Source organism: Oncorhynchus tshawytscha, linkage group LG25 (assembly GCF_018296145.1).
Source record: "Oncorhynchus tshawytscha isolate Ot180627B linkage group LG25, Otsh_v2.0, whole genome shotgun sequence".
Classification (NCBI taxonomy): Eukaryota; Metazoa; Chordata; class Actinopteri; order Salmoniformes; family Salmonidae; genus Oncorhynchus; species Oncorhynchus tshawytscha.
In genome coordinates this window covers 5,111,062-5,138,499 of record NC_056453.1, presented here as the reverse complement: position 1 = coordinate 5,138,499, position 27,438 = coordinate 5,111,062, and the positions used below count along the sequence as shown (strand labels likewise).

Below are 27,438 nucleotides of genomic sequence, written 5' to 3'. Positions count from 1 at the left end.
AATAAGAATATCCCGTGATGCATCTCATTGAGTTGAACCTGAATTAACGTTGGTTGAAGATCGAAGACACGTCCGAGCCGACTGTTCTTTCCGTGTCAGACTCGGGAATGTACGTGTGAAAGAAATGACAGCATGAGACAATGTTGCTGTCCATGTAGGAGTCAAACAAGAACAACAAAGTGGTGGGGGGAAAAGTATTTGTATCGCTTCTTTTCTTTTCAAACATAGCTAACTAACGACGCCGGTAGCCCAACTCAATCACACGGTATGTAGCTAACTTAGATACGCGATGTTCCTTATGTTTTTATCTATATTTCTTGGCAAATATACATCGTTTTGTTTGTTTGTATGCTGACTTGGAGACGTAAACATTTGGGCATTGAGTTTTAGGAATAAGAAAGTAGTGTTGTTTTTGTGCACTACTGTAGTTAACGTAGCTAGATGGACACAGCAAGGAATCCAATGATCAAGCAACAACTTTTGACGCGCGCACACACACGGTAATGGTCTCATGAGTACGAGTACTACTGAACGTTCCGTTTTTTCAGTTCTTTCAGGAAGTGAACCGGTCTCAATTTTGCTCTGTGGCTACATATCTTGCCATCAACAAAAACATCAGCAGACCGTCTGATTAATGTCTAGGCCTAAACTCTGAAGTGTCCACTCACTGATGGGCTACTTCAGTTTAAACCGAAAATGAAGATGTAAGATTATTTTTAATGTCAACAAATGTCACAGCCCTTTAGTCTGTTTGCTTACTTTAAATACAGTTTGTTCAGAAAGTGTTCAGACCCATTCACTTTGACCACATTTTGTTACATTACAGCCTTATTCTAAAAAAAAAGATTGTTTTCCGCAATCTACAGTACCCCATATTGACAAAGCAAAAACAGGTTTAGAGTTTTGTGAATGTATAAAATATATTTACATAAGTATTCAGACCCTTTGCTATGAAATTGAGCTCAGGTGCATCCTGTTTCCATTGAACATCCTTGATGTTTCTACAACTTGATTGGAGTCCACCTGTGGTAAATTCAATTGATTGAACATGATTTGGAACACACACTGTCTATATAAGGTCCCACACTTGACAGTGCATGTCAGAGCAAAACCAAGCCATGAGGTCGAAGGAATTGTTCCTTACGCTCCGAGACAGGATTGTGTCGAGGAACAGATCTGGGGAAGGGTACCAAAAACAATTATGCGGCATTGAAGGTCCCCAAGAACACCGTGGCCTCCATCATTCTTAAATGGAAGAAGTTTGGAACCACCGAGACTCTTCGTAGAGTTGGCCACCCAGCCAGACTGAGCATTCAGGGGAGAAGGGCCTTGGTCAGGGGGTGACCAAGAACTCGATGGTCACTGACAGAGCTCCAGAGTTCCTCTGTGGAGATGGGAGAACCTTCCAGAAGGACAACCATCTCTGCAGCACTCCACTTATGGTAGAGTGGCTAGACGGAAGCCACTCCTCAGTTAAATGCACATGACAGCCCGCTTGGAGTTTGCCAAAAAGCACCTAAAAGACTGACCATAAGAAACAATATTCTCTGGTCTGATGAAACCAAGATTGAACTCTTTGGCCTGAATAGTAAGTGTCACATCTGGAGGAAACCAGGCACTGCTCATCACCTGGCCAATACCATCCCTACGGTGAAACATGGTGGTGGCAGCATCATGCGGTGGGGTTGTTTTTCAGCAGCAGGGACTGAGACTAGTCAGGATTGAGGGATAACTGAACTGAGAAAAGTACAGAGAGATCCTTGATGAAAACCCGCTCCAGAGCGCTCAGGACCTTAGACTGGATCAAAGGTACACCTTCCAACAGGACAACGACCCTAAGCACACAGCCAAGAAACCCCAGGAGTGGCTTCGGGACAAGTCTCATTGATCTTCAGTGGCCCAGCCAGAGCCTTTACTTGAACCTGATCTAATATCTCTGGAAATACCTGAAAATAGCTATGCAGCGACACTCGCCATCCAACCTGACAGCGCTTGAGAGGATCTGCAGAGAAGAATGGGAGAAATTCCCCAAATACAGGTGCCAAGCTTGTAGTTCCATACCCAAGAAGACACGAATGCTACCAAAGGTGCTTCAACAAAGTACTGAGTAAAGGGTCTGAATACTTATGTAAATGTGATATTGTATTTTTATTTTATTTTGCGAAAACGTCTAAACCTGTTTTTGCTTCAGTTGTGTGTAGATTGGGGGGGGGAAATGATGTAATCCATTTTAGAATAAGGCTGTAACATAACAAAATGTGGAAAAAGTCAAGGGGTCTGAACACTTTCTGAAAGCACTGTATGTCAAGTGTCACCTACATTGAGAAGAAAGGGGGCTGGGAATTGCAGAACTGACTGACGATGTATTTTTCAGCGAGTTATTCTTGGTTCAGCTTGTTTTTGCCAGTATAACCACAGGGGATATCTTATGTGTACGTCACAGCGAGATGTGAGAGAAACTCATCCCTGGAGGCACGATGCTAGCCACACAGACCCCAGATACGGGGCCAGAGGCGGAAGACGTCAAGCAGGTAGGCTCAACCTCCTTTACTGTAAATGGCCTGCCTAATCCAATAAACCACTTCCACTTAACACTGAAAAGTTGATCAGATATCTTTCACAGATAGGGCCTACTTTGTTAGTGTTTGAGTGATACATGGCTGCATTACGCATTGATTCAGATTTTTCACTTTGAAATGTATGCCAAACAAAACCTGTTGATTTTCAAAGTTTCTTTGAAGAATTTACACAGAACATTTTACAAATACACATTTACTGGAAGAACTGCAGATGCGAAGTTTGGTAACAGAATTATAGTAAAATCTTCCTCAGTTTAAATTTTTTTTTATTCGACCACATTTCCCCAAAACTGTGAAATATCTGCTCTGAATCAAGATTCAAAGATATCTGCAGAAAGAATTGGGTGTCAGCTATGACATGACACCTTGAGCTTGAAAAAAATATATATTTTGGTTATTGAACTACCGTAGGTGAAGTGGATTTACATTCGGTAACGGAATTATGGTAATATAATTACATCACAGGTCCTTGATCTGTGCTATACAGAAATGCATAATTATGGCTATATCATTCTCTTCATGGTCATGTAACCCTGAATAGGCACACAAAGGGCAAAATATGCAGTGGACCTGTCCTTCTGCAAAGTTGGGTATTATTATATACACAGGCTATTATTGTAATGAGCTCCGCCCCCAAACGAACACATTTTGTTAGTCTGGACCAAATCTGAAACACCCTAAATTTCACACGCTTGGAGGGGGGGGGGAAGCTCAGTTTTGGTGTCTTTTTTAAAAGGACATTCTACTCCAAAATGAGTGTGTAGCCTGTGCATGGTCCAAATTATACTAAACAAAAATAATCGCAACATGCCACACTTTCAAAGATTTTACTGAGTTACAGTTCATATAAGGAAAAAGGTCAATTGAAATAAATTCAATAGACACTAATCTATGGATTTCACATGACTTGGGGATACAGATATGCATCTGTTGGTCATAGATGCCATAAGAAAAGGTAGGGACGTGGATCAGAAGACCAGTTAGTGTCTGGTGTGGCCACCATTTGCCTCATGCAGCCTGACACATCTTCGTATAGAGTTGATCAGGCTGTTGATTGTAGCCTGTGGAATGTTAGCCCACTTAGTGCTGTGGCGGTCATGAAATTCTGTTAGCCGGTGATTGTCAAGCAAATAACTGCCGGTCTCACAGTAAGTGACCGTTAATTAACAAACCCATTTAGCTACTCCTGAGCAGTGTTCGAATACCCATACTAACTTACTATATACTTTTAGATTATTTTAGTATACTGTAAACGAAGGGTATCCTTTCAGTGGAGTTTACTAGCGCTTTGCCTATATACTGGAAGTTGATGCTGTTGCTATGCAACCGCTTGTTGGCATAACAAATGACTAGCTAGACATTTTATGTTTTCGGGTGTGTTTGTAAATTCAATCTAGAGTGCACTCTGGGCGTTCATAAATTCAGAGTGTTTCGCTCTCGGAATGTTCAGAGCCCACACTGGACGCTCTGGCTGAGGTTTAGGGTTGTCCAAGCATTCTGACCTCAAAACGGCAGTCAAGCACCTAAGCTAACGTTGGCTAGCTTACTAGTTCCAGACACAAATGAGCGCACCCCTCACTCTGACCATTTTACTTGCCCTATAGCAGAGCTGTTTTCACGTTATCCACAGAGTTGGTAACTGCTGCTGGCAACAATTTAATTACGCTTTTCCCCCCCAACGTTTATTGACGTCTGCTATATTCAACCATTGAGCATTCGTAAACTCAAGTTATTCTGCGCTCTGGCACACTCAGACGAGAGTACTCTGAAATCAGAGTAGATTTCCAGAATTAGCCATGTCCATTGAGAGCATACAACGACTATACCACTTAGCTAAGAATGACGTGAATTATCAAGTCAATAAACATTGTAGTTAGCATATAAACTCAGCAAAAAAATAAACGTCCCTTTTTCAGGACCCTGTCTTTCAAAGATCATTTGTAAAAATCCAATTAACTTTACAGATCTTAATTGTAAAGGGTTTAAACACTGTTTCCCATGCTTGTTCAATGAGCCATAAACAAATAATGAACATGCACCTGTGGAACGGTCGTTAAGACACTAACAGCAATTAAGGTCACAGTTATGAAAACTAAAGAGGCCTTTCTACTGACTGATAAACACCAAAAGAAAGATGCCCAGGGTCCCTGCCCATCTGCGTGAACGTGCCTTAGGCATGCTTCAAGGAGGCATGAGGACTGCAGATATGGCCAGTGCAATAAATTGCAATGTCTGTACTGTGAGACGCCTAAGAAAGCGCTACAGGGAGACAGGAAGGATAGCTGATTGTCTTCGCAGTGGCAGACCACGTGTAACAACACCTGCACAAGATCAATACATCCGAACATCACACCTGCGGGACAGATACAGGATGGCAACAACAACTGCCCGAGTTACACCAGGAACACACAATCCCTCCATCAGCGCTGAGAGAGGCTGGACTGAGGGCTTGTAGGCCTGTTGTAAGGCAGGTCCTCACAAGACATCACCGGCAACAACGTCGCCAATGGGCACAAACCCATGGTTGCTGGACCAGACAGGACTGGAAAAAAGTGCTCTTCATTGACAAGCTGCGGTTTTGTCTCACCAGGGGTGATGGTCGGATTTGCGTTTATTGTCGAAGGAACGAGTGTTACACCGAGGTCTGTACTCTGTAGCGGGATCGATTTGGAGGTGGAGGCTCCGTCATGGTCTGGGGCGGTGTGTCACAGCATCATCTGACTGCGCTTGTTGTCATTGCAGGCAATCTCAACACTGTGCGTTACTGGGAAGACATCCTCCTCCCTAATGTGGTACCCTTCCTGCAGGCTCATCCTGACATGACCCTTCAGCATGACAATGCCACCAGCCATACTGCTTGTTCTGTGCGTGATTTCCTGCAAGACAGGAATGTCAGTGTTCTGCGATGGCCAGCGAAGAGCCCGGATCTCAATTTCCTTGAGCACGTCTGGGACCTGTTGGAACGGATTGTGAGGGCTAGGGCCATTCCCTCCCAGAAATATCCGGGAACTTGCAGGTGCCTTGGTGGGGTAAGTACTGCAGTACACAGCAAGAACTGGCAAATCTGGTGCAGTCCATGAGGAGGAGATGCACTGCAGTACTTAATGCAGCTGGTGGCCACACCAGATACTGACTGTTACTTTTGATTTTGACCCCCCCCTTTGTTCAGGGACACATTATTCCATTTCTGTTAGTCACATGTCTGTGGAACTTGTTCAGCTTATGTCTCAGTTGTTGAATCTTATGTTTGTACAAATATTTACACATTTGCTGAAAATAAACACAGTTGACAGTGCGAGGAGTTTAGTTAATATACTGCCTGACAAGTTCAGTGTATTAGTAGCCAACTAACATTAGGTAGCTAGCAAACATACTGGTACATACTGCTGTAATGATATGCAGTTCGTAAGGAGAGAACAAATTGTCAGCCAACATAACGTAACTCATTTGAAAAGTAGTCACTAATGCATTACTCAACATTTTCTTAATTTTTGTCATGTATAGTTAAAGCAATTAATTTGTATCTGCTCTCATTAGACTTCAGCTGCATATTTTCTTGAAATCTGACAACGCTTTGAAACCCTACCCATTTTCTGAACAATTGTATAATGGGCCCTTAAAAGCACGGAAATAGTGTCCACTGCTTATATACTTTAGATTTTGGCGAATTTAGTACGACATCCGGGAACTTTTGGCGTACTAACTATATCATACTATGACCAATAAGCATACTCCATTTACGTTGCAAATAGTGCGGTTATTATGAGTTTTCGAACACAGCTCTGGCTTCCACACGTAGTCTACAAGCCACTGATGCAGACCTTTGGAACATCTACATGTCTAATAAATCCATGTAATATATTCTACACCTTCACAATGAATCCATTATTTATTTTAGACAGGTCTAAAGAAACCTGATATGAAGAAAATGTACAGTACCAGTCAAGTTTGGACACACCTACTCATTCCAGTTTTTTTTTTTTTAAACTATTTTTCTACTTTGTAGAATGAAAGTGAAGACAACCTATGCAATAACACCCATGGAATCATGTACTAACCAGAAAAGTGATAAACAAATCAAAATGTTTCATATTTGAGATTCAAAGTAGCCACCCTTTGCATTGGTGACAGCAGACCAAACCATGTGCTTGTGCCACCAACTGAAAAAGGTGACAGCACCAATGCCACCAGTGGAAAAAGTTAGTGTTGGCAGACATTTAGGAGCACAATATTTGAGGTAATAAGCAGTTTTCTTTTAATATTACAATCGTGATTAATGAATCTGCGCTCAGTGTATTTTCCATGGCACTCAGAAGCTGTGGTACAGTAAAGTAATCATTGCAACAATTATCACCTGGGTGAATGATTTGTATTTTTATTCCTAGGCGCAGGTCGCACAACAAAATAATTAGGTGCATATGTGAGTAAAATGGTCGCACCTGTATGTTAAAGGAAAACTCCACCCAAACTCTTTGTTTTATTGGTCTGTTATAGTCCCAAAATGTTTGCTTGTCACCCATCAAGTTTTCAAGATGTATAACTTTCAAAGTACAGCCGGTATGAAAGCATTTTGCATCATATCATGCTGCGTTTATCATTCAAGGCCCACAAACTATATTGCTCCCTACCACCTTTATTGCACAACTTTTTGACCCAAGGCCGTCGGACGACCCTTGTCATCGTGACAAAATGTTTGATCTGATTGATGCCATAATGGAAGCAATGGAATGTCCCACTGCCTTTCACCTTTTTGAGTCTTCATGCAGAGGTTTTCACCAAGTTATGTAATGTACCTATGACTACATTGATTTCCACATGAATAGGCCTACATTTCAGGTTGACATTTTAAAATGAGTGATTGTAGTTGCCTTAGTGAAAGGGAAGCTGAAAGGAAGTAAACGGAGTACTATATATATCCATTTTGATTTAACCCATCTCGCCATTTTTTTTTTAGTGGATCAAAGAGAAGTTGGCGTGGTCACTCAAGGCTCTGCAGAAGCGCTACGTGATGACCGATGCCGTGGTAACCAGCGAGGATGGCGACGCCAACCTGCTGTGCTCTTCTCTGGAGGCCGTCTTTATCCACGGCATCAAGAGCAAATATGTCCGCTCCAAGTCCGGAGGACATGGCAGGAAAGGGGGGTCCCGGGGACCCCTCCCCCAACCTGTGTTCTGGAGCCTTCTCAAGACGGTCACTCACCGGTGGGTGGAAGCCTGGAGCTGTACACTAGGAATTACACTTTCCTCTACAGATAACCCTACAGACCCCTCTAATGCAGTGTCTCTACCCTCAATCACTTTAGTGAGATAGACTTTCATACTCAAATGCTTTCTGTAGGTGCGATCAGTCTGTCTGTGACAGTTGCTGTAAGCATGACAAGTTGAAGTTGAGATAATGGGATGTTTATATCCTCTGATGCAATAAGTGCGTACAACAAATCACATTTACACAGGGTGTCAGTGTGTTTTTAAAGTCATAAATTCGTTGATCTAATTTAAAGGCCTTAATGAGTCTAAACTGAATTTAAGAAAGATTTTCAACGGTCTTAAACATGTGATGGACATGACTACAGTGTTTCCGTTATATTGTGCTGCTACTTGATTGTTACAACCACAGCAAAAAAATACAAAAATGTAACATCAATTAATTATTCATAATAATTAATTACCTTGGCTCCTTGCTGCACTCGCATAACAGGTGGTCAGCCTGCCACGCAGTCTCTTCGTGGAGTGCAATGTAATCGGCCATAATCGCCGTCCAAAAATGCTGATCACCGATTGTTATGAAAACTTGAAATCCGCCCTAATTAATTGGGCATGCCGATTAATCGGTCGACTTCTAATTTCTATGGGCTTAATATGCAGACCTGAACTTTGTTTCCTGCCTTTCTGCTTTGGGACAACGACTTCCATTGTTAGGGCGGAGACATGAGCCTCGTCGTTATATTCAGCTCTCTGGTATAGACCACTTGCAAATTGGAAAAGTTGGTGGGTGCATAGTGCACTGGTCGGATGCTGGATTCCCCTAAAGTAAATTGATGTTTTGCCAAAACTACTGTCTAAACAAAAATTCTTGAAAAGACTTCACCAGAGAGCATGAATTAGCCACAGAGGATCATTCGCTTACAAAACAAAAGCAGATGTGGATTGTTTTAAATCACAAGCGCTTAGGCTGATGCCTATTTGGGAAGCCTGCAATTTCAGCAGTGTGTGGCAATAAGCCTAGCTTATTTATTGAGTTGTGGCTGTCAGTGAAAAGCATAATGCATCTTGAGTATAATTTGAAATGGTTGACACAAGAAGGGGAAGGTTGTCCGGCTAAGATATGGCGCGTCTCTCCAGAATGCGTACACTCTGCTCTCCAGAATGCGTACACTCGGCTCTCCAGAATGCGCTCCGTTGTCTCCCGCTAATTCTTGCACATTAGTTTCATTTTGTGAATTGTTTGCCCTTTTTTATTTCTATAAATTCCCCATTACATATGTCACCATTAAGCCTTGTAAATGTACCGTTTATCTCTGTCATTTGGTTACATTAATTTCTGTTAATGCATGTATTAGTCATTTCCTGTTCTCATTCTCAGAGTGGAGGCGTTGTTTGCAGAGTTCACAACCTGCTACACTTGGCTACACTTGGAACACCCTAAAAAAAATGCTTTATACACATAGGTCTCGTGATTGGACGGGCTGTTGCCAGAGGAGAGAGCACAGTAGCCTATACAATCTGAAAGACAACACTACATTTCTGACCCCACATTGCCCTCCTCTTACCGAAGCAATTTTGCTTACATCGCTGATTAGGCTACACAGCGTTCCTGCAAATGTTTTTGTTCTAAAAACCATTATTTGGTTAATGTGCATTAACCTGCTTTCTGCAATGAAAGTGCAGTACCTTCCGAAAGTATTCCTACCCCTTGACTTTTTCCACATTGTGTTACAGCCTGAATTTAAAATGGATTACATTTAGACTTTTTTGGTCACTGGCCCACACATAATACCCCATAATGTTAAAGTCGAATTATGTTTTTTGAAAGTTTTCCAAATTAATTAAAAATGAAAAGCTGAAATGTCTTGAGTCAATAAGTATTAAACTCCTTTGTTACAGCAAGACTAGGAGTAAAAAATGTGCTTAATAAGTTTCATGGACTCACTCTGTTTGCAATAATAGTGTTTAACATGATTTTTCTGAATGACTTCCTTATCTCTGTAACCCACACATACAATTTTCTCTAAGGCCACTTAGTCAAGCAGCAAATTTCAAACACAGATTCAACCACAAAGACCGGGAAAGTTTTCCAGTGCCTCGCAAAGGGCACCTATTGGTAGATGGGTAAAAATGAAAAAGCCGACATTGAATATCCCTTTGAGCATTATGAAGGTATTAATGACACTTTAGATGGTGTATCAATAAACCCAGTCACTACAAAGATACAGGCGTCCTTCCTAACTCAGTTGTTGGATAGGAAGTATACTAAAGAAAAATATTAACGCAACAATGGTTTTACTGAGTTACAATTCATCTAAGGAAATCAGTCGATTTTAATTAAATTCATTAGACCCTAATCTATAGATTTCACTTGCTTGGGCAGGGGTGCAGCCATGGGTGGGCCTGGGAGGGCACAGGCTTACCCACTGGGGAGCCAGGCCCAGCCAATCAGGATGAGCTTTTTTTTTTTTTTTTCACAAAAAGACTTTATTACAAACAAATACTCCTGTTTCATCATCTGTCCGGATGGCTGGTCTCATACGATCCTGCAGGTGAATAAGCTTAAGTCCTTGGCTGGTGTGGTTACACGTGGTCTGCTGTTGTGAGGCAGGTTGAACATACTACCAAATTCTCTAAAACGATGTTTGAGGCTGCTTATGGTAGCGAAATTAACATAAAATTATCTGGCAACAGCTCTGGTTGATAATACTGCAGTCAGCATGACAATTACACGCTCCCTCAACTTGAGACACCTGTGGCATTTTGTGACAACTGCACATTTTAGATTGGCCTTTTACTGTCCCCAGCACAAGGTGGACCTGTGTAATGGTAATGCTGTTTTAATCAGCTTCTTGATATGCCACACCGATCAGATAGATGGCTTATCTGGGCAAAGGGGAAATGCTCACTAACAGGGATGTAAACAAATTTGTGCATGAAATTTGAGGGAAATAAGCTTCTTGTGTGCATGGAACATTTCTGGGATTTTTTTAAATTTCAGCTCATGAAAAATGACAAATTATACATGTTGCATTTATATTTTTGTTCATTGTAGTTACTCCACAATACTAACCTAAATGACAGTACAGAATAAAAATATTCCAAAACAACATGCACCACTCTTCATATTTTCAAGCATGGTGGTGGCTGCATCATGTTATGGATATGCTTGTCATCGGAATAGCGCTAAGCAAAGGCAAAATCCTAGAGGAAAACCTGCTGCAGTCTGCTTTCCAACAGACACTGGGAGAAAAATTCACCTTTCAGCAGGACAATAACCTAAAACGAGGCCAAATATACACTGAGTTGCACCCCCTTTTGCCCTCAGAACAGCCTCAATTAGTTGGGGCAGGGACTCAAGGTGTTGAAAGCATGCCACAGGGATGCTAGCTAATGTTGACTTCAATGCCTCCCATAAATGTTGGTTGGATGTCTTTTGGGTGTTGGACCATTCTTGAGCATGAAAAACCCAGTAGTGTTGCAGTTCTTCACACATTCGAACAGATGTGCCTGGCAGCTCCTACCATACCCTGTTCAAAGGCGCTTAAATCTATTATCTTGCCCATTCCCCCTCTGAATGTCACCAGTACCTCCATTTTTTTTAAGCTTTGTGTCGATATATGTTATTAGGCTAAACAATATCAAGTGGTGTAGCGCTGACACATCTGTTTTGAAAAGTGCTGTTCAGCCATCTAGCCACCCACTATGCTACAACATCCGTTGGGCTACAGGAGAATTTACATTGCTAAAATGGTACACCTTGATAATATGAGCCAGCCCTAAGAAAATAATTCTAATAATAATTCTTGCCCACATGGGCTCCTTTCTGGAGAGGAATATTAGCAAGTGTGTGTGGCATGCAGACCTTAATTGCATTCCAAGTGTCATTAAAAAGGTCTTAGTCTTTAAATGAAACTTCATGGACCCTGCATATACCCTGTTTTTAGTGGTTAAGCAGATTGACAATTAGTAAAGGTTTAAGATCAGATGGTGTAGCTTGCTGTAGATGTCTATTGTTGTAGTATGTTTACTGTACATAAATTGATTCTCTGTAATGTCTCCTCCTGGCCCCCTCAGTGACGTGATCACGGAGCTGGAGAAGCTGAGCTTTGTGGGTACGGAGGTGGGTCGCTGCCGGGCTTGGCTGCGGCTGGCCCTCAACCACGGCCTGATGGAGTGCTACTTGGCCTCCCTGTTCCGTGAGGGCTCCAACCTCCAGGCTTACTACCAGCCCTCCGCCCTGCTCCTGGACCCTGAGGAGCGTGAGGTGCTGCTCAGTTATATCCAGGGCCTGGCCTCCCTGGTCTTCAACCTTTCGTACAAGTCAGCCGTGCTCAATGAGTGGACCACCACCCCACTGGCTCTGGCCGGCCTCTGCCCCGCCACCCAGGCCGACGCTGTCGACCTTCCCAGTCTCACCAAACACAAGGATTCTTGGGATACGATGTCACTGTCGTCCGGCGGGTCGGATACGGTCGAAGTGCAGCATGTGGGGGCAGGGGTGCTAGGGAGGGTGATTGGTGGAGTCTCAGGGGGTAGGACCCCACTGAATTCTTCTAATTTGAGCCTGGACACCACAGGGTCATCTCAGCTCTCCTCCAGCCTAAGCTCAGACCCCAAGAGCCCAGACAAGGATCCCTGGCCATGTGAACTGGAGATCTCTGCCGGACTGGAGAACGATGTCAATTCCAAGAGGCCTCTTAAAGAGTAAGTCGTGAGTGTGGGTCAGTGTGCCTGTCTGAAGAATTGAGGCCCTTTGAATCACAGCCATGGTGTTAATCTCCAAACCATTAAAATACATTTAGCAGATGTTTTGATCCAAAAAAGGTGATGTAAGCAACATGCTTCAACTAACGATGTGTACAGAAATTAGTTAAATACTTAGATAACATGTTGTCCCTCATTTCATTTGGGGATTTCTGTTGACCTCTGACATTTCCTACTTTCTGTAACTGCAGTGATCTGGCAGACTTCAGGGAGAGTGCCACCTTCAGTCAGAACTCCATGCACGAGGATTTGTACGTTTCCACTCCGGGTACAGACCACCTCTCAGAGAATATGGCCTCCAGTGGCTCTGACAGCGAGGCCCAGGGGCCATTCACACCCCTCACTGGCTCCTCTAACCCTGCTTCAGTGGGGTCAGACCAGGAGGAGCTGTCCACTAAGACCCATGTCCCTTCCGAAGTGTACTCGCACACTGAAGTGCCCTCCAGTCACAGTGACTGTGTGGAGAGAACAGCAATAGAGACGCCTGTCACAGAGACGCCACAGGAGAAAAAGACAGAAGATTCCGCTAAGAGCACCTCGGCGCCTTCAGCCCACACAAACCTATGCCTTACTACCAGTGTGCATAGCAGGAGGATGTCTACAGACTCAATCACAGTAAGTTGAATCTCTTGTTTTTTTTGTTTTTCTCTCGGTCTCCCTCTCATTCCCTTCATCAGACTATCTGACTCGTCATGTGGTTGACCTGACCTTAAGTTCTTTGAGTTCTCCTTGACCTTTTGCAGTCATATTGTGCAAAGTTTTTGTGCAATTATAAAGAATTTGTGGATTTATATGGTTACAAGCTGAAACAACAATTCTATTTCAAGATTTTCTCAATTAGCCACCAATCATCACTAAGTAAAACCCGTCTTCCCTTTCTCAGCATTCCCACTCCTGGATCTCTGAGGATGACATCTATAAGCCACACCTTGAGGAACTGGTTGACCCCGATGAGTCATTACTAGGGTCTGGCCCAGCTTGTGTGAATGGATTGACCTCTCCCCCTCCAGAGCCTGAGACTCCCCAGTCTCCCCCCAGCGTGGTTCACCGCAGGCAGATAGGTAAGCTCCCAAAACCAGGAGCACCACCACTTCTATCACTTCTTGAACACAACACCTTGTGATGCAGTCTGTTGTAACCAGTGCTCAACCACCACCATAAGAGTGGCCTTGGTCATGAGGTGACATGCCAAAGTATTGCTCCTAGTTTTCATCCATTGTTCTGGTTGTTGTCACACTTTTAGTTTTAAGAGAAGCAAGATGAAACAAATTATTTTCTTCAATGATGAGGAGTCATTGGAAAGTCCACAACTGACAGTATGAACTTTTTAATGCCTCTATCAGTAATGTAAATGAATTCTGTCTTACCGTCTTGGTATGTGCTTCCTCATTTTTGCTTACAACTTCAGATAATTATAAATAGGTTATCTTGCTGGTACTTCCTCCTTATGATACAGTATGTGTAGCCCTTTACACTCCTACCCATATACGGGTTGAAAATGGCAGATTTGGACACTGATTATGTACTTATTTTGTACATAGTGTTTCTGCCACCGTCTCTTATTGTCACTCTTTTATTTATTTTTTATTTATTTAGTAAATATTTTCTTAACTGCATTGTTGGTTAATTAAGGGCTTGTAGTAAGTAAGCATTTCACGGTAAGGTGTATTTGTTGTATTTGGCGCATGTAACAAATCAGATTTGATAAGTGCCTAAATTGGAACGCAGTGTCTGTACAGTAACATGCTATACACAATGTCAGTGCTCAGGTTCTCCGCTTCAGATCTGCATGGCTGTTGACTGACAGCTGTTCTAAATTTGAGCACCGTCCGTGACAAGAAGTTGCCCCTTCCCTCCTGCTATTTGGGCAACTTCGGCAGATGTTTTGTTGTCTGGGGGAAATGCTGTAAACTGAGGATTCAATGTATTTTGAACGATAATAAATACCCCTTTGATGTCATACAAGCCAGCCGATCACCTGTAAGTTCAAATGTGCGCTTCACATTTCCATATCATTAAACTCATGTAATATACAGTGTAAAGGTATATAGGATGAGCCTATCTTTGTTGTATTGTGAAGACAATTTGCAGCGGACTTACACATCTGAATGCAGATGCATTCTATGCTCACAAATTACAATCTGCTTCTTGGAATTGCATTGTGAAAGCCTAACACTGTAAAATCCTATTTTAGAATCAGCCAGTCATGTTGGCAATAGAACAAGCTTTCAAATTCCCATATACTCTAAACTGTTCCCTTTTTTTGCTACCATGGTTATGCATATGCTGTCAATATTTCTTCTGGAAGAAACATTTCAATGTAGCCCTATCCATATAGAGCTAAGGGTTACACTTATGTGTTGAATATAATTTTTGCACTGCGGTTTCATGTTACAATAAAACCTGTTATACTCGCGTGTCATTTAGCAAAGTTTTATCGGGACAGAAATGAGGCCTTCTCACTTTAGAGATCTGTTGTGCAGTTCTTCAATGGTGCTCCTGACTTCACTCGCTCTTTCATTCCCTCCCTTTTCTCTTTCACTCTTCTCTTTCATCCTCAACCTTCCTTTCACTCTTCTTCTCTCCTTCAGGCCTGTCCAACCCTTTCCGTGGGCTGCTGAAGCTGGGCCATCTGGAGCGGCGGGGCGCTGTGGGCTTGTGGCGGGACTACTACTGCGAACTCTCGCCCTTCGAGTTCCGCCTGTACCTGAACGCAGAGGAGCGCACCTGCTGTGACAACTGCTCCCTGCTGCGTTGCGAAGACGCCCGCGTCACCTCGGCCGAGGGCCGCTTCGACCTGGCCTTCCCAGGGAAGAGGCTCCACCTGCGGGCAGCCAACCACGACGAGGCAGAGGACTGGGTGGACCGCATCGCAGAGGCCGTCAGCAAGTGTCGCCCGTTGCACCTCCTTGACGACCATTCCGAGGTGCTGCAGCCCATTGACAGCTTTGTCATCCTGGAAGAGCCCCCCAAATCTTCCCCTTCGTCCCCCTCCGTACCCACCAGCCCTGAGCAAGGGGTTACTGTGGTTGAGCAGGAGCAGCAGCCGCCACTTGAGCTAGACTGGACGCGTCCCACAGACCCTGAGTCAGACGCCATTAAGGAGGCGGTGCTGTACCTATCCCAGGACGCAGAGGCTCGCAACTGGACTCCTCTGGTCTTCTCCCTCTCCTTGGAGACTCTCAACGGCTTCCGGGTACAGGATGGGCGAAAGGTGCTGTGCTGCTCCCACCCCATCGAGGGGATACGGGACGTGGTCCCAGATGTTTCTCTGGGGGGACCGGCCTTCTTTAGGGTCGTAACGACCGGAGATACGCTCAAGCTGAGGGCCAAGAGCCCTGAGGAGGCGCGTGCCTGGAGGGGCCTCATCAGGGGAGCCCTGGACTCCTACCTGGAGAGTGGAGAGAACGGGGAGCCTAATAGCCCTGAGTTAGCCACTGGGGCAGGGGGGAACATCCACAGACTGGTGCAGCATAGACTGAAGGGGGGCGGGGTGCTGCTGGCCCATCTATATACAGTGCCCACGGAGAAGGGCCTGGACCTTCAGGGCTTCAAGTGTGCAGGTAGCTCTACAGCTCAACCTAATAACAGGAAACTATTTTGTTAACATTAAGTTTCCCTTACCATGCCGTTATTGGGAGAGACCGAGTATGTATTACCGCCTTCTCTGCAGGTTGTCCAAAGCTGGTGGGGGTCTCCCGGGGAAAAGCCAGACTGTGCGAGTTCTCAGGGAAGTACTATTGCGAAGCTTGTCACCAAGGTGACGTCATCGCCATACCCTCCCGCATGGTGCATAACTGGGACCTCACGCCTCGTGAGGTGAGTCTCTCACGGGGTCTATGCACCACACGCACACACCCTTGGTAAAGCTTATTCTTTAGGGTTTGGATAGTCATAAAAATCCAGTCCCCGTTCATCCCAAAGGTGTTCAATGGGGTTGAGGTCAGGGCTCTGTGCAGGCTAGTCAAGTTCTTCCACACTGATCTCGACAAACCATTTCTGTATGGACCTCGCTTTGTGCACGTTTCATGCTGCAACAGGAAAGCGCCTTCCCCAAACTGTTGCCATAAAGTTGGAAGCACAGAATCATCTAGAATGTCATTGTATGCTGTAGTGTTAAGATTTCCCTACAATGGAACTAAGGGGCCTAGCCCGAACCAGCCCCAGACCCAAAAGACCCCAGACCCAAAACAGCCCCAGACCATTATTCCTTCTCTACCAAACTTTACAGTTGGCACTATGCATTGGGGCAGGTAGCGTTCTGGAATTCGCTAAACCCAGATTTGTCTGTCGGACTGTCAGACGCGTGATTCATCACTCCAGAGAACGCGTTTCCACTGCTCCAGAGTCCAATGGCGGTGAGCTTTACAACACTTCAGCCGATGCTTGGCAATGCGCATTTTGATCTTAGGCTTTTGTGTGGCTGCTCGGCCAATTTCATGAAGCTCCAGGCTAACTGTTATTGTGCTGACGTTGCTACCAAAGGCCGTTTGGAACTCTGTAGTGAGTGTTGCAACCGAGGACAAACTATTTTTACGCGCTTCAGCACTCGCGGCCCAGTTCTGTGAGCTTGTGTTGCCTACCACTTTGCGGCTGTGCCGTTGTTGCTCCTAGACATTTCCATTTCACAATAACAGAACTTACAGTTGACCGGAGCAGCTCTAGCAGGGCATACATTTGACAAACTGACTTGTTGGAAAGGTGGCATCCTATGACGGTGCCAAGTTGAAAGTCACTGATCTAAAGTAAGGCCATTCTACTGCCAATGTTTGTCAATGGTGATTGCATGGCTCTGTGCTCGATTTTATACACCTGTCAGCAACGAGTGTGGCTGAAATAGCCTAATCCACTAATTTGAAGGCATGTCCACATACACAAAAGTCTCTTATACCCTGTAGTTAACTGGGAAGCTATTAGCTTGTAGTAATGTTTTCGGAATGTCATCATGTCCCAAAAAAACTTTCCACCGAACTCCCGAATAAGGCCATACAAAGTTGATTTTAAAAATGTTACCCTTCATTGAAACGATTGTTTAGTTTGTTGCATCAACAACAATCTTGTTGAATCGTGAAAATAATCTAAATAATAATTTGTGAAGAGTGAATATTTAATTTTAGGAAAAATATTAATGTTGCCTTTTGGATTATGTGGTTTCAAAACATGTTTTGTAGATGCAGTACATTCGGAAAGTATTCAGACCCCTTGACTTTTTCCACATTTTGTTACATTACAGCCTTCTAAAAAAAAAGTTGTTTTAAATCCCTCATCAATCTACACACAATAGCCCATTATGACAAAGCAAAAACAGGTTTTTAGAAACTTTATTTTTTATTTTTAATACATTTGCTATCACATTTACATCATTATTCAGACCCTTTACTCAGTACTTTGTTGAAGCACCTTTGGCAGTGATTACAGCCTTGAGTCTTCTTGAGTATAACGCTACAAGCTTGGAACACCTGTATTTGGTGAGTTTCTCCCATTCTTCTCTGCAGAACCTCTCAAGCTCTGTCAGGTTGGATGGGGAGCGTCACTGCACAACTATTTTCAGGTCTCTCCAGTCCGGGCACTGGCTAAGCCACTCGAGGACATTGAGACTTGTCCCAATGCCACTCCCGCGTTGTCTTGGCTGTGTGCTTAGGGTTGTTGTCCTTTTGGAAGGTGAACCTTCACCCATGTCTGAGGTCCTGAGCGCTCTGGAGCAGGTTTTCATCAAGGATCTCTCTGTACTTTGCACTGTTCATGTTTCCTTTGATCCTGAGTAGTCTCCCAGTCCCTGCCGCTGAAAAACATCCCCACAGCATGATGCTGTCACCACCCTGCTTCACCATAGGGATGGTGCCAGGTTTCCTCCAGATGTGACTCTTGGCATTCAGGCCAAAGCGTTCAATCTTGGTTTCATCAGACCAGAAAATCTTGTTTCTCATGGTCTGAGAGTCTTTAGGTGCCTTTTGGCAAACTCCAAGCGGGCTGTCGTGCATTTTATTGAGTAGTGGCTTCTGTCTGACCACTCTACCATAAAGGCCTGATTTGTGGAGTGCTGCAGAGATGGTTGTCCTTCTGGAAGGTTCTCCCATCTCCACAGAGGAGCTCTGTCAAAGTGACCATCGGGTTCTTGGTCACCTACCTGACCAAGGCCCTTTTCCCCCGATTACACACTTTAGCTGGGCGGCCAGCTCTAGGAAGTGTCTTGGTGGTTCCGAACTTGTTCCATTTAAGAATGATCGAGGCCACTGTGTTCTTGGGGACCTTCAATGCTGCAGACATTTTTTGGTACCCTTCCCCAGATCTGTGCCTCTACACAATCCTGTCACTGAGCTCTAAGGACAAATTCCTTTGACCTCATGGCTTGGTTTATGCTCTGACATGCACTGTCAACTGTGGGACCTTTTATATAAGTGTGTGCCTTTCCAAATCATGTCCAATCAATTGAATTTACCACAGGTGGAATCCAATCAAGTTGTAGAAACATCTCAAGAATGATCAATGGAAACAGGATGCACCTGAGCTCAGTTTCGATTCTCATATTTTTTAAATTTAACCAGGTAGGCTAGTTGAGAACAAGTTCTCATTTGCAACTGCGACCTGGCCAAGATAAAGCAAAGCAGTTCGACACATACAACAACAGAGTTACACATGGAATAAACAAACATACAATCAATAATACAGTAGGAAAATCTATATACAGCATGTACAAATGAGGTAGGATAAGAGAGGTAAGGCAATAAATTGCAACGGTGGCAAAGTAATTACAATATAGCAATTAAACACTGGAATGGTAGGATGTGCAGAGGATGAATGTGCAAGTTGAGATACTGGGGTGCAAAGGAGCAAGATAAATAAATACAGTATGGGGATGGGCTATGTACAGGTGCCGTGATCTGGGAGCTGCTCTGACCGCTGGTGCTTAAAGCTAGTGAGGTAGGTAAGAGTATCCAGCTTCAGAGATTTTTGCAGTTCGTTCCAGTCATTGGCAGCAGAGAACTGGAAGGAGTGGTGGCCAAAGGAAGAATTGGCTTCGGGGGTGACCAGTGAGATATACCTGCTGGAGCTCGTGCTACGGGTGGATGCTGCTATGGTGACCAGTGAGCTGAGATAAGTCAGGGCTTTACCTAGCAGAGACTTGTAGATGACCTGGAGCCAGTGGGTTTGTCGACGAGTATGAAGCGAGGGCCAGCCAACGAGAGCATACAGGTCGCAGTGGTGGGTAGTCTATGGGGCTTTGGTGACGAAACGGATGGCTCTGTGATAGACTGCGTCCAATTTTTTGAGTAGTGTTGGAGGCTATTTTGTAAATGACATCGTCGAGGATCGATAGGATGGTCAGTTTTACGAGGGTATGTTTGTTTGGCAGCATGAGTGAAGGATGCTTTGTTGTGAAATAGGAAGCCGATTTTAGGTTTCATTTTGGAGTGGAGATGTTTAATTTGAGTGGAAGAGTTTACAGTCTAACCAGACACCTAGAATATGTGGACAACTACAAATACCTAAGTCCGAACCGTCCAGAGTTGTGATGCTGGACGGGCGCGCAGCGATTGGTTGAAGAGCATGTATTTAGTTTTACTTGCATTTAAGAGCAGTTGGAGGTCACAGAAGGAGAGTTGTATGGCATTGAAGCTCATCTGGAGGTTAGTTAAGTGTCCAATGAGGGGCCAGAAGTATACATAATGGTGTCGTCTGCGTAGAGGTGGATCAAAGAATCACCAGCAGCGAGAGCGACATCATTGATGTATACAGAGAAAAGAGTCGGCCCGAGAATTGAACCCTGTGGCACCCCCATAGACTGCCAGAGGTCCGGACAACAGGCCCTCCGATTTCACTCAATCGGAGAAGTAGTTGGTGAACCAAGCGAGGCAATCATTTGAGAAAACAAGGCTGTTGAGTCTGCCAATAAGAATGTTGTGATTGACATAGTCGAAAGCCTTTGCCAGGTCGATGAATATGGCTGCACAGTTATGTCTCTTATCGATGGCGGTTATATCGTTTAGGACCTTGAGCGTGGCTGATTCGAAATGGTCGGTAATCTGTTAACTTGGCTTTCAAAGACCTTAGAAAGGCAGGTAGAATAGATATTGGTCTATAGCAGTTTGGGTCTAGAGTGTCTCTCCCTTTGAAGCGGGGGATGACCGCGGCAGCTTTCCAATCTATGGGAATCTCAGACGATACGAAGGAGAGGTTGAACAGGCTAGTAATAGGGGTTGCAACAATTTCGGCTGATCATTTTTAGAAAGAGAGGGTCCAGATTGTCTAGCCCGGCTGATTTGTAGGGGTCCAGATTTTGCCGCTCTTTCAGAACATCAGCAATCTGGATTTGGATGAAGGAGAAATGGGGGAGGCTTGGGCAAGCTGCTGTGGTGGGTGCAGAGCTGTTGACCGGGGTAGGGGTAGCCAGGTGGAAAGCATGGCCAGCCGTAGAAAAATGCTTATTGAAATTCTCAATTATTGTGGATTTATCGGTAGTGACAGTGTTTCCTAGCCTCAGTGCAGTGGGCAGCTGGGAGGAGGTGCTCTTATTATGGACTTTACAGTGTCCCAGAACTTTTTTGAGTTTGTGCTACAGGATTCAAATTTCTGTTTGAAAAAGCTAGCCTTAGCTTTCCTAACTGCCTGTGTATATTGGTTCCTAACTTCCCTGAAAAGTTGCATATCACGGGGGCTAATCGATGCTAATGCAGAACGGCCACAGGATGGTTTTGTGCTGGTCAAGGGCAGCCAGGTCTGGAGTGAACCAAGGGCTATATCTATTCTTGGTTCTACATTTTTTTGAACGGAGCATGCCTATTTAAGATGGTGAGGAAGGCACTTTTAAAGAATATCCCGTCAGTAGATGCCTGGTTGAGGTCAATGTCATTCCAGGATACCCTGGCCAGGTCGATTAGAAAGACCTGTTCGCTGAAGTGTTTTAGGGAGGGTTTGACAGTGATGAGGGGTGGTCGTTTGATCGCAGACCCATTACGGATGCAGGTAGTGGCAGTGATCGCTGAGATCTTGATTGAAAACAGTAGAGGTGTATTTGGAGGGTGAGTTAGTTAGGATGATATCTATGAGGGTGCCCGTGTTTATGGATTTGGGGTTGCACCTGGTAGGTTCATAGATCATTTGTGTGAGATTGAGGGCATCAAGCTTAGATTGTAGGATGGCTGAGGTGTTAAGCATGTCACAGTTTAGGTCACCTAGCAGCACAAGCTCAGAAGATAGATGGGGGGCAATCAATTCACATATGGTGTACAGGGCACAGCTGGGGGCAAAGAGTGGTATATAGCAAGTGGCAACGGTGAGAGACTTGTTTCTGGAAAGGTGTACTTTTAGAAGTAGAAGCTCAAATTGTTTGGGTACAAACCTGGATAGCCTGCAGGGTTCTGTCTTACTATCTCTGCAGTAGATTTCAACACCGCCCCCTTTGGCAGTTCTATCTTGGCGGAAAATGTTTTAGTTAGGGATAGAAATGTCAGATTTTTGGTGGTTTTCCTAAGCCAGGATTCAGACACGGCTAAGACATCCGGGTTGGCAGAATGTGCTAAAGCAGTGAATAAAGCAAACTTAGGGAGTAGATATTGTAGCCCAGGAGCCCTAGCCTGGAGATGGGTCTAGCATGGGCTAGCTCCAGGCTAGTTGGTGCTAGCTCCGGGACAGAAACGTTAGCCAGGAGTAGTCAACCCGGGTTGCGGTTAGCTAGCTGTGATGATCCAGATGAAAAGGTTCAGAGTTTGTGGTAGGAATCCGGGGATATGGAGAGAAAAATATGTCCGGTATGCTCTGGTTTGAAACGCGTTGTACGAACTGGCGAGAGCTTTACGAGCTAAAGGTTAGCTGATGACTGCTAGCAGTTGTTAGCTGACTGATAGCTGGTAGCTAGTTAGCTAGCTTAGCTTCAGTTGAGGTATTCCAGTTCGGAGGTAAATAGAAATACTTTAGAAAAAAAACAGATCCACTCGACATTGGGTGGGGTGGTTTGCAGGAGAGCATTTTGAAGTTGAGGTTTAGGAAAAATATTAAAAAGAATGCGAAGAAAAATATATACATGGGACAAGACAAAGACGCCTGACTGCTACGCCGTCTTGGATTGATATCAATAGCAAAGTGTCTGAATGCTTATGTAAATAAGGTATATCTGTTTTCACCTTGTCATTATGGGGTATTGTGTGTAGATTGAGATGTAAAAAAAAAACGTTTATTTATACCATTTTAGAATAAGGCTGTAAGGTAACAAAATGTGGGAAAAGTCAAGGTGTCTGAATACTTTCTGAAGGCACTACTTTTCCAGTTGATTTGGCCATCCATTGCAACTCAATAGATGCTAGTCAAACTGCAAAGTAAACACTTCTAAGGTAGCTAAGATAAATATGACTGAAGAAAATTTGTGGGCTTGCTACTACTGAATAAAAAGATGTGTAGCCTACCATAGCCATATGATCATAAATATATTGAATGGCAGCAGGGTAGCCTAGTGGTTAGAGCGTTGGACTAGTAACCGGAAGGTTGCAAGTTCAAACCCCTGAGCTGACAAGGTACAAATCTGTCGTTCTGCCCATGAACAGGCAGTTAACCCACTGTTCCTAGACCGTCATTGAAAATAAGAATTTGTTCTTAAAACCTGTTAAGCCTACCCCCTACTTTTTCGAACATTCTGTTAAAAATCGCGCAACATTTTGGCGTCCTGCTACTCATGCCAGGAATATAGTATATGCATATGATTAGTATGTGTGGATAGAAAACACTCAGACGTTTCTAAAACTGTTTAAATCACGGCTGTGACTATAACAGAACGTCTGTTTCATCGAAAAGCGCAGGAAAATCTGATCACTGGAGATGGAAAAAAATATCCATGCGCCACTTCAACCCATTGTTAAAGGTGAACCGTATTAAATGAGGCCGAGGTTGCAGTACCTACAGCTTCCACAGGATGTATAGAGTCTTCTCATTTGATTCTGATTTGATTCTTGGTAGATCCGACCAAAGGGAACCGATTCCCTCCGACCACCAACTTGATGCATTGTCTCTGTGTTTTTCCGGACATTTTTTCCACACGACCAGCTATCGAATTTACATCGCCTCCTGATGATTTTTATAGCTTATTAACGTGTAGTAATACCTAAAGTTGCATTAGAAAGGTATTTCGAAGTGTTTTGTGAAAGTTTATCGTCGACTTTTTAACTTTTAAAAAATGACGTTACGTTATGAAACGCTATTTTTTTCCGTTTATCACACAGTCTTCATAGATCGATATCTAGGCTATATATGGACCGATTTAATCGAAAAAAAAGACCCAGTATTGATTATGGGACATCAAGGAGTGCCAAGAAAGAAGATGGTCAAAGGTAATGAATGTTTTATATTTTATTGTGCGGTTTGTGTAGCGCAGACTATGCTAATTCTTTTGTTTACATCCCCTACGGGTCTTTTGGGGTGTTACATGCTATCAGATAATAGCTTCTCATGCTTTCGCCGAAAAGCATTTTAAAAATCTGACTTGGTGCCTGGATTCACAACGAGTGTAGCTTTAATTCAATACCAAGCATGTGTATTTTAATGAACGTTTGCGTTTTAACTAATACTATTAGCGTTTAGCGTAGCGCATTTGCATTTCCAGAGCTCTAGGTGGGACGTCTGCGTCTCAAGTAGGAGCAAGAGGTTCCGACTTGCCTAGTTAAATAAAGGTAAAATTAGCAAATTATTTAAAGCATCAAATGTATTTGGTTGCAATGTTTTACATCAAAGGGTGGTCAACCATCCTCCAGGAGAGCTAATGGGGGAGTGTGGGCTTTTGTTCCTGTCCCCCACTCACAAACCACATTTGAGAAATGAGCTGCTTAACCAGACCTTGATAAACCGTCTCTGTGTTTGATCAAAAGCCTGCACACCCAGTAGCTCTCCAATCTGAGGGTTGACCATGTGTTTTATACAGTTGCCTAACAGGTATTTCACTTATGTCAGAAGGTTAAGTGCCTTGCACAACGACAGTAGATGGTACATGGGATCAGAGCACTGGCTTCCAGTGTTGATACCACATTACGCTTAATTTCTTTACATGTACATGGAGACACCGCCAATTGTTGGTCATGGAAATTTGTTGAAATTCCCTGTCAAAATGTATATGAATCCTGTTCTTATTTGCACACATCTATGGAAAAATAACTATTTTTGTCATTCTTCTTTTTGCTTTGACATTGAACTAATCTTGTTCTCCTTTGATCAATATTGTTTGTGTTAAACTGCTCTCGTGTGTCCTTTGCCCTGGTTGTGTACATGTAGGTCTCCAGACAGGCCCTCGAACTGCTGGCTCAGGTTGAACATGAGCCCCTGCTCAACCTTCACCTTTTGAACCCTAACCTGTGGGAGCATGTTGAGGCCATGGCCCAGGCACACAGTCTCAGACAGAGGCTGCAGCTGGTAGGAAAGTACCTGCTCACCTGCCGCAGTGGGCCATGCAAGAATATTCAGACCAGGTGTGTGTGTGTGTGTGGGGTGCGCGTGTGTGAGCAACTTTTGTTTGGATGTTCTTGTATTGCAGAACTGGGTCAAATGCAAGTTTATCAAAGTGAGCTGGATCATATTGATCCTGCATTCTGAGAAATCCAGTCATCCCTGGTCATTCTTTTATGTGATCTAGACTTGGGCCAAAAGGCAATGCATTGATTATTTACACATAGGCTTTTGACTTTGTATAACTATTGTGTTATTTTTCTCAAGACTGGGCCTAAGGACATACCTGTTAGAATCAAGCCATCTCTACAGTGTTATGGACTTACAACAGGTATCTACTATATACAGTCATTACTTACCTGTTAGTCATTTCACTCTTTCAATTAAATAATACACATTCTTAACCTGCAAGACCACACCAAGTAGATGTAGTTAATAAGCTTATTGTATTTTTTTCCATGTGTGTTTAGATAGCGGAGGGAACATATGTGGCCTACTTGAATATGTTGATCCAGTTTGCCTCCAACCACGTTCAACAATGTGACCTTTGCACCCAGAGGGGCTACATCTGCCAGATCTGTCATGCCAGTGACATCATTTTCCCCTTCCAGTTCGACACCACTGTCAGGTAGGGCCCTGGTCCCTTATCACTTCAATACATTGGGATGTGTTCACTCGGTGATCAGTTCACCCCGCTCTTTCTCTCCACACACTCACTCGCTCTGTCTCCCACTCAGGTGTAAAGAGTGTAAGGCAATGTTTCACGCAACCTGCAAGGCCGAGTCGTCCTCCTGTCCACGATGCCTGCGTCTTCAGAGGTACCTCGAGAGCGATCTGCAGGACTGCTCTGTTTGATCCAGTGGCCTTCCTGTAGCTGCAGAGACCTATGAAATGACAAACGACAAGTGCAGACATTCATGTCCTGCTTCTAGTCTCTTTTTTTCTACATGAACTAACCTCAAGTGCAATTAGGAAGTGTGACTGTATGTACCGATCACAGACCAAACATGACCCACCGAACTGGATAGTGTAAAAAACCAGGAGCTACACAACTTGCACTAATATAGAAAGGTTTCTGCTATTGAATTAATGTGATTGACAAGGTGAAGCCCACTGATATGTTCTTACCTCTCTGAACTCTCTCTATGTCTTGAGTGTCCAAGCCACGGAATCAAATATGAAGGATGATGCAAAGAATCTACTTTATGCAACAAAACAAAACAAAAAAAATTAAATAAATGTATACATTGATGTCATTGGTTGGAGGCTTGTGGTGTTATTTCATGTTTACAGGAAACACTTGCTGTATATTTCTGTACATTAATTTTTTTATTTCACCTTTTATTTAACCAGGTAGGCTGGTTGAGAACAATTTCTCATTTACAACTGCGACCTGGCCAAGATAAAGTAAGCAGTGTGACACAAACAACACTGAGTTACACATGGAATAAACAAGCGTGCAGTCAACACAATAGAACAAAAATCAAGTCTATATACAGTGTGTGCAAATGGCGTGAGGAGGTAAGGCAATAAATAGCAAAGTAATTACAATTTAGTAAATTAACACTGGAGTGATATATGAGCAGATGAAGGTGCAAGTAGAAATACAGGTGTGCAAAAGAGCAGAAAAGTACATTTAAAAACAATATGGGGATGAGGTAGATGGATTGGGTGGGCTATTTACAGATGGGCTATGTACAGCTGTAGCGATCGGTTAGCTGCTCAGATAGCTGATGTTTAGAGTTAGTGAGGGAAATATGTCTCCAGCTTCAGCGATTTTTGCAATTCGTTCCAGTCATTGGCAGCAGAGAACTGTAAGGAAAGGCGGCCAAACGAGGTGTTGGTTTTGGGGATGACCAGCGAGACATATCTGCTGGAGGTTTTGTTATCATGACCAGTGAGCTAAAGTGGAGCTTTACCTCGCAAAGACTTATAGATGACCTGGAGCCAGTGGGTCTGGCGACGAATGTGTAACGAGGGCCAGCAGACTAGAGCATACAGGTCGCAGTGGTGGATGGTATAAGGGGCTTTGGAGACAAAATGGATGGCACTGTGATAGACTGCATCCAGTTTGCTGAGTAGAGTGTTGGAAGCTATTTTGTAAATGACCTCGCCGAAGTCCAGGTTCGGTAGGATAGTCAGTTATACGAGGGTATGTTTGGTGGCGTGGGTGAAGGAAGCTTTGTTGCGAAATAGGAAGCCAATTTCTAGATTAAATTTTGGATTAATATGGGTCTGGAAGGAGAATTTACAGTCTAGCCAGACACCTAGGTATTCGTAGTTGTCCACATATTCTAAGTCAGAACCATCCAGAGTAGTGATGCTAGTCGGGCGGGAGGATGCAAGGCAGCGAATGGTTGAAGAGCATGCATTTGGTTTTACTAGCATTTAAGAGCAGTTGGAGGCCACAGAAGGAGTGAGGTATGGCATTGAAGCTCATTTGGAGGTTAGTTAACACAGTGTC

General features: G+C 43.8%; 1 protein-coding gene across 4 annotated transcripts; it reads left to right on the top strand.

Moving 5' to 3' along the window:
• LOC112224091 (putative pleckstrin homology domain-containing family M member 1P) lies at positions 1-26,230 on the top strand. Of its 4 annotated transcripts, none has more exons than XM_024387391.2 (13): positions 1-265; positions 549-704; positions 2,444-2,531; positions 7,534-7,781; positions 11,862-12,491; positions 12,743-13,166; positions 13,435-13,612; positions 15,143-16,114; positions 16,225-16,370; positions 24,804-24,997; positions 25,242-25,305; positions 25,445-25,602; positions 25,712-26,230. In XM_024387391.2, exons 3-13 carry the CDS (start codon positions 2,478-2,480, stop codon positions 25,827-25,829), a joined length of 3,186 nt encoding a protein of 1,061 aa, XP_024243159.1. In that variant the 5' UTR covers positions 1-265; positions 549-704; positions 2,444-2,477; the 3' UTR covers positions 25,830-26,230. The 4 variants fall into 4 exon arrangements, with proteins under 4 accessions (XP_024243159.1, XP_024243160.1, XP_024243158.1 ...); XM_024387392.2 differs by lacking the exon at positions 549-704 and adding an exon at positions 429-500; XM_024387390.2 differs by lacking the exon at positions 549-704.
• Positions 26,231-27,438: the final 1,208 nt, after the last annotated feature.

Excerpts from the sequence above, each read along its gene's own strand:
- LOC112224091 (XM_024387390.2), top strand. The coding sequence starts at position 2,478 with ATGCTAGCCACACAGACCCCAGATACGGGGCCAGAGGCGGAAGACGTC. Across the intron at positions 16,115-16,224 it reads TCAGGGCTTCAAGTGTGCAG|GTTGTCCAAAGCTGGTGGGG; the intron begins GTAGCTCTACAG and ends CCTTCTCTGCAG. Across the intron at positions 25,603-25,711 it reads CAGTTCGACACCACTGTCAG|GTGTAAAGAGTGTAAGGCAA; the intron begins GTAGGGCCCTGG and ends TCTCCCACTCAG.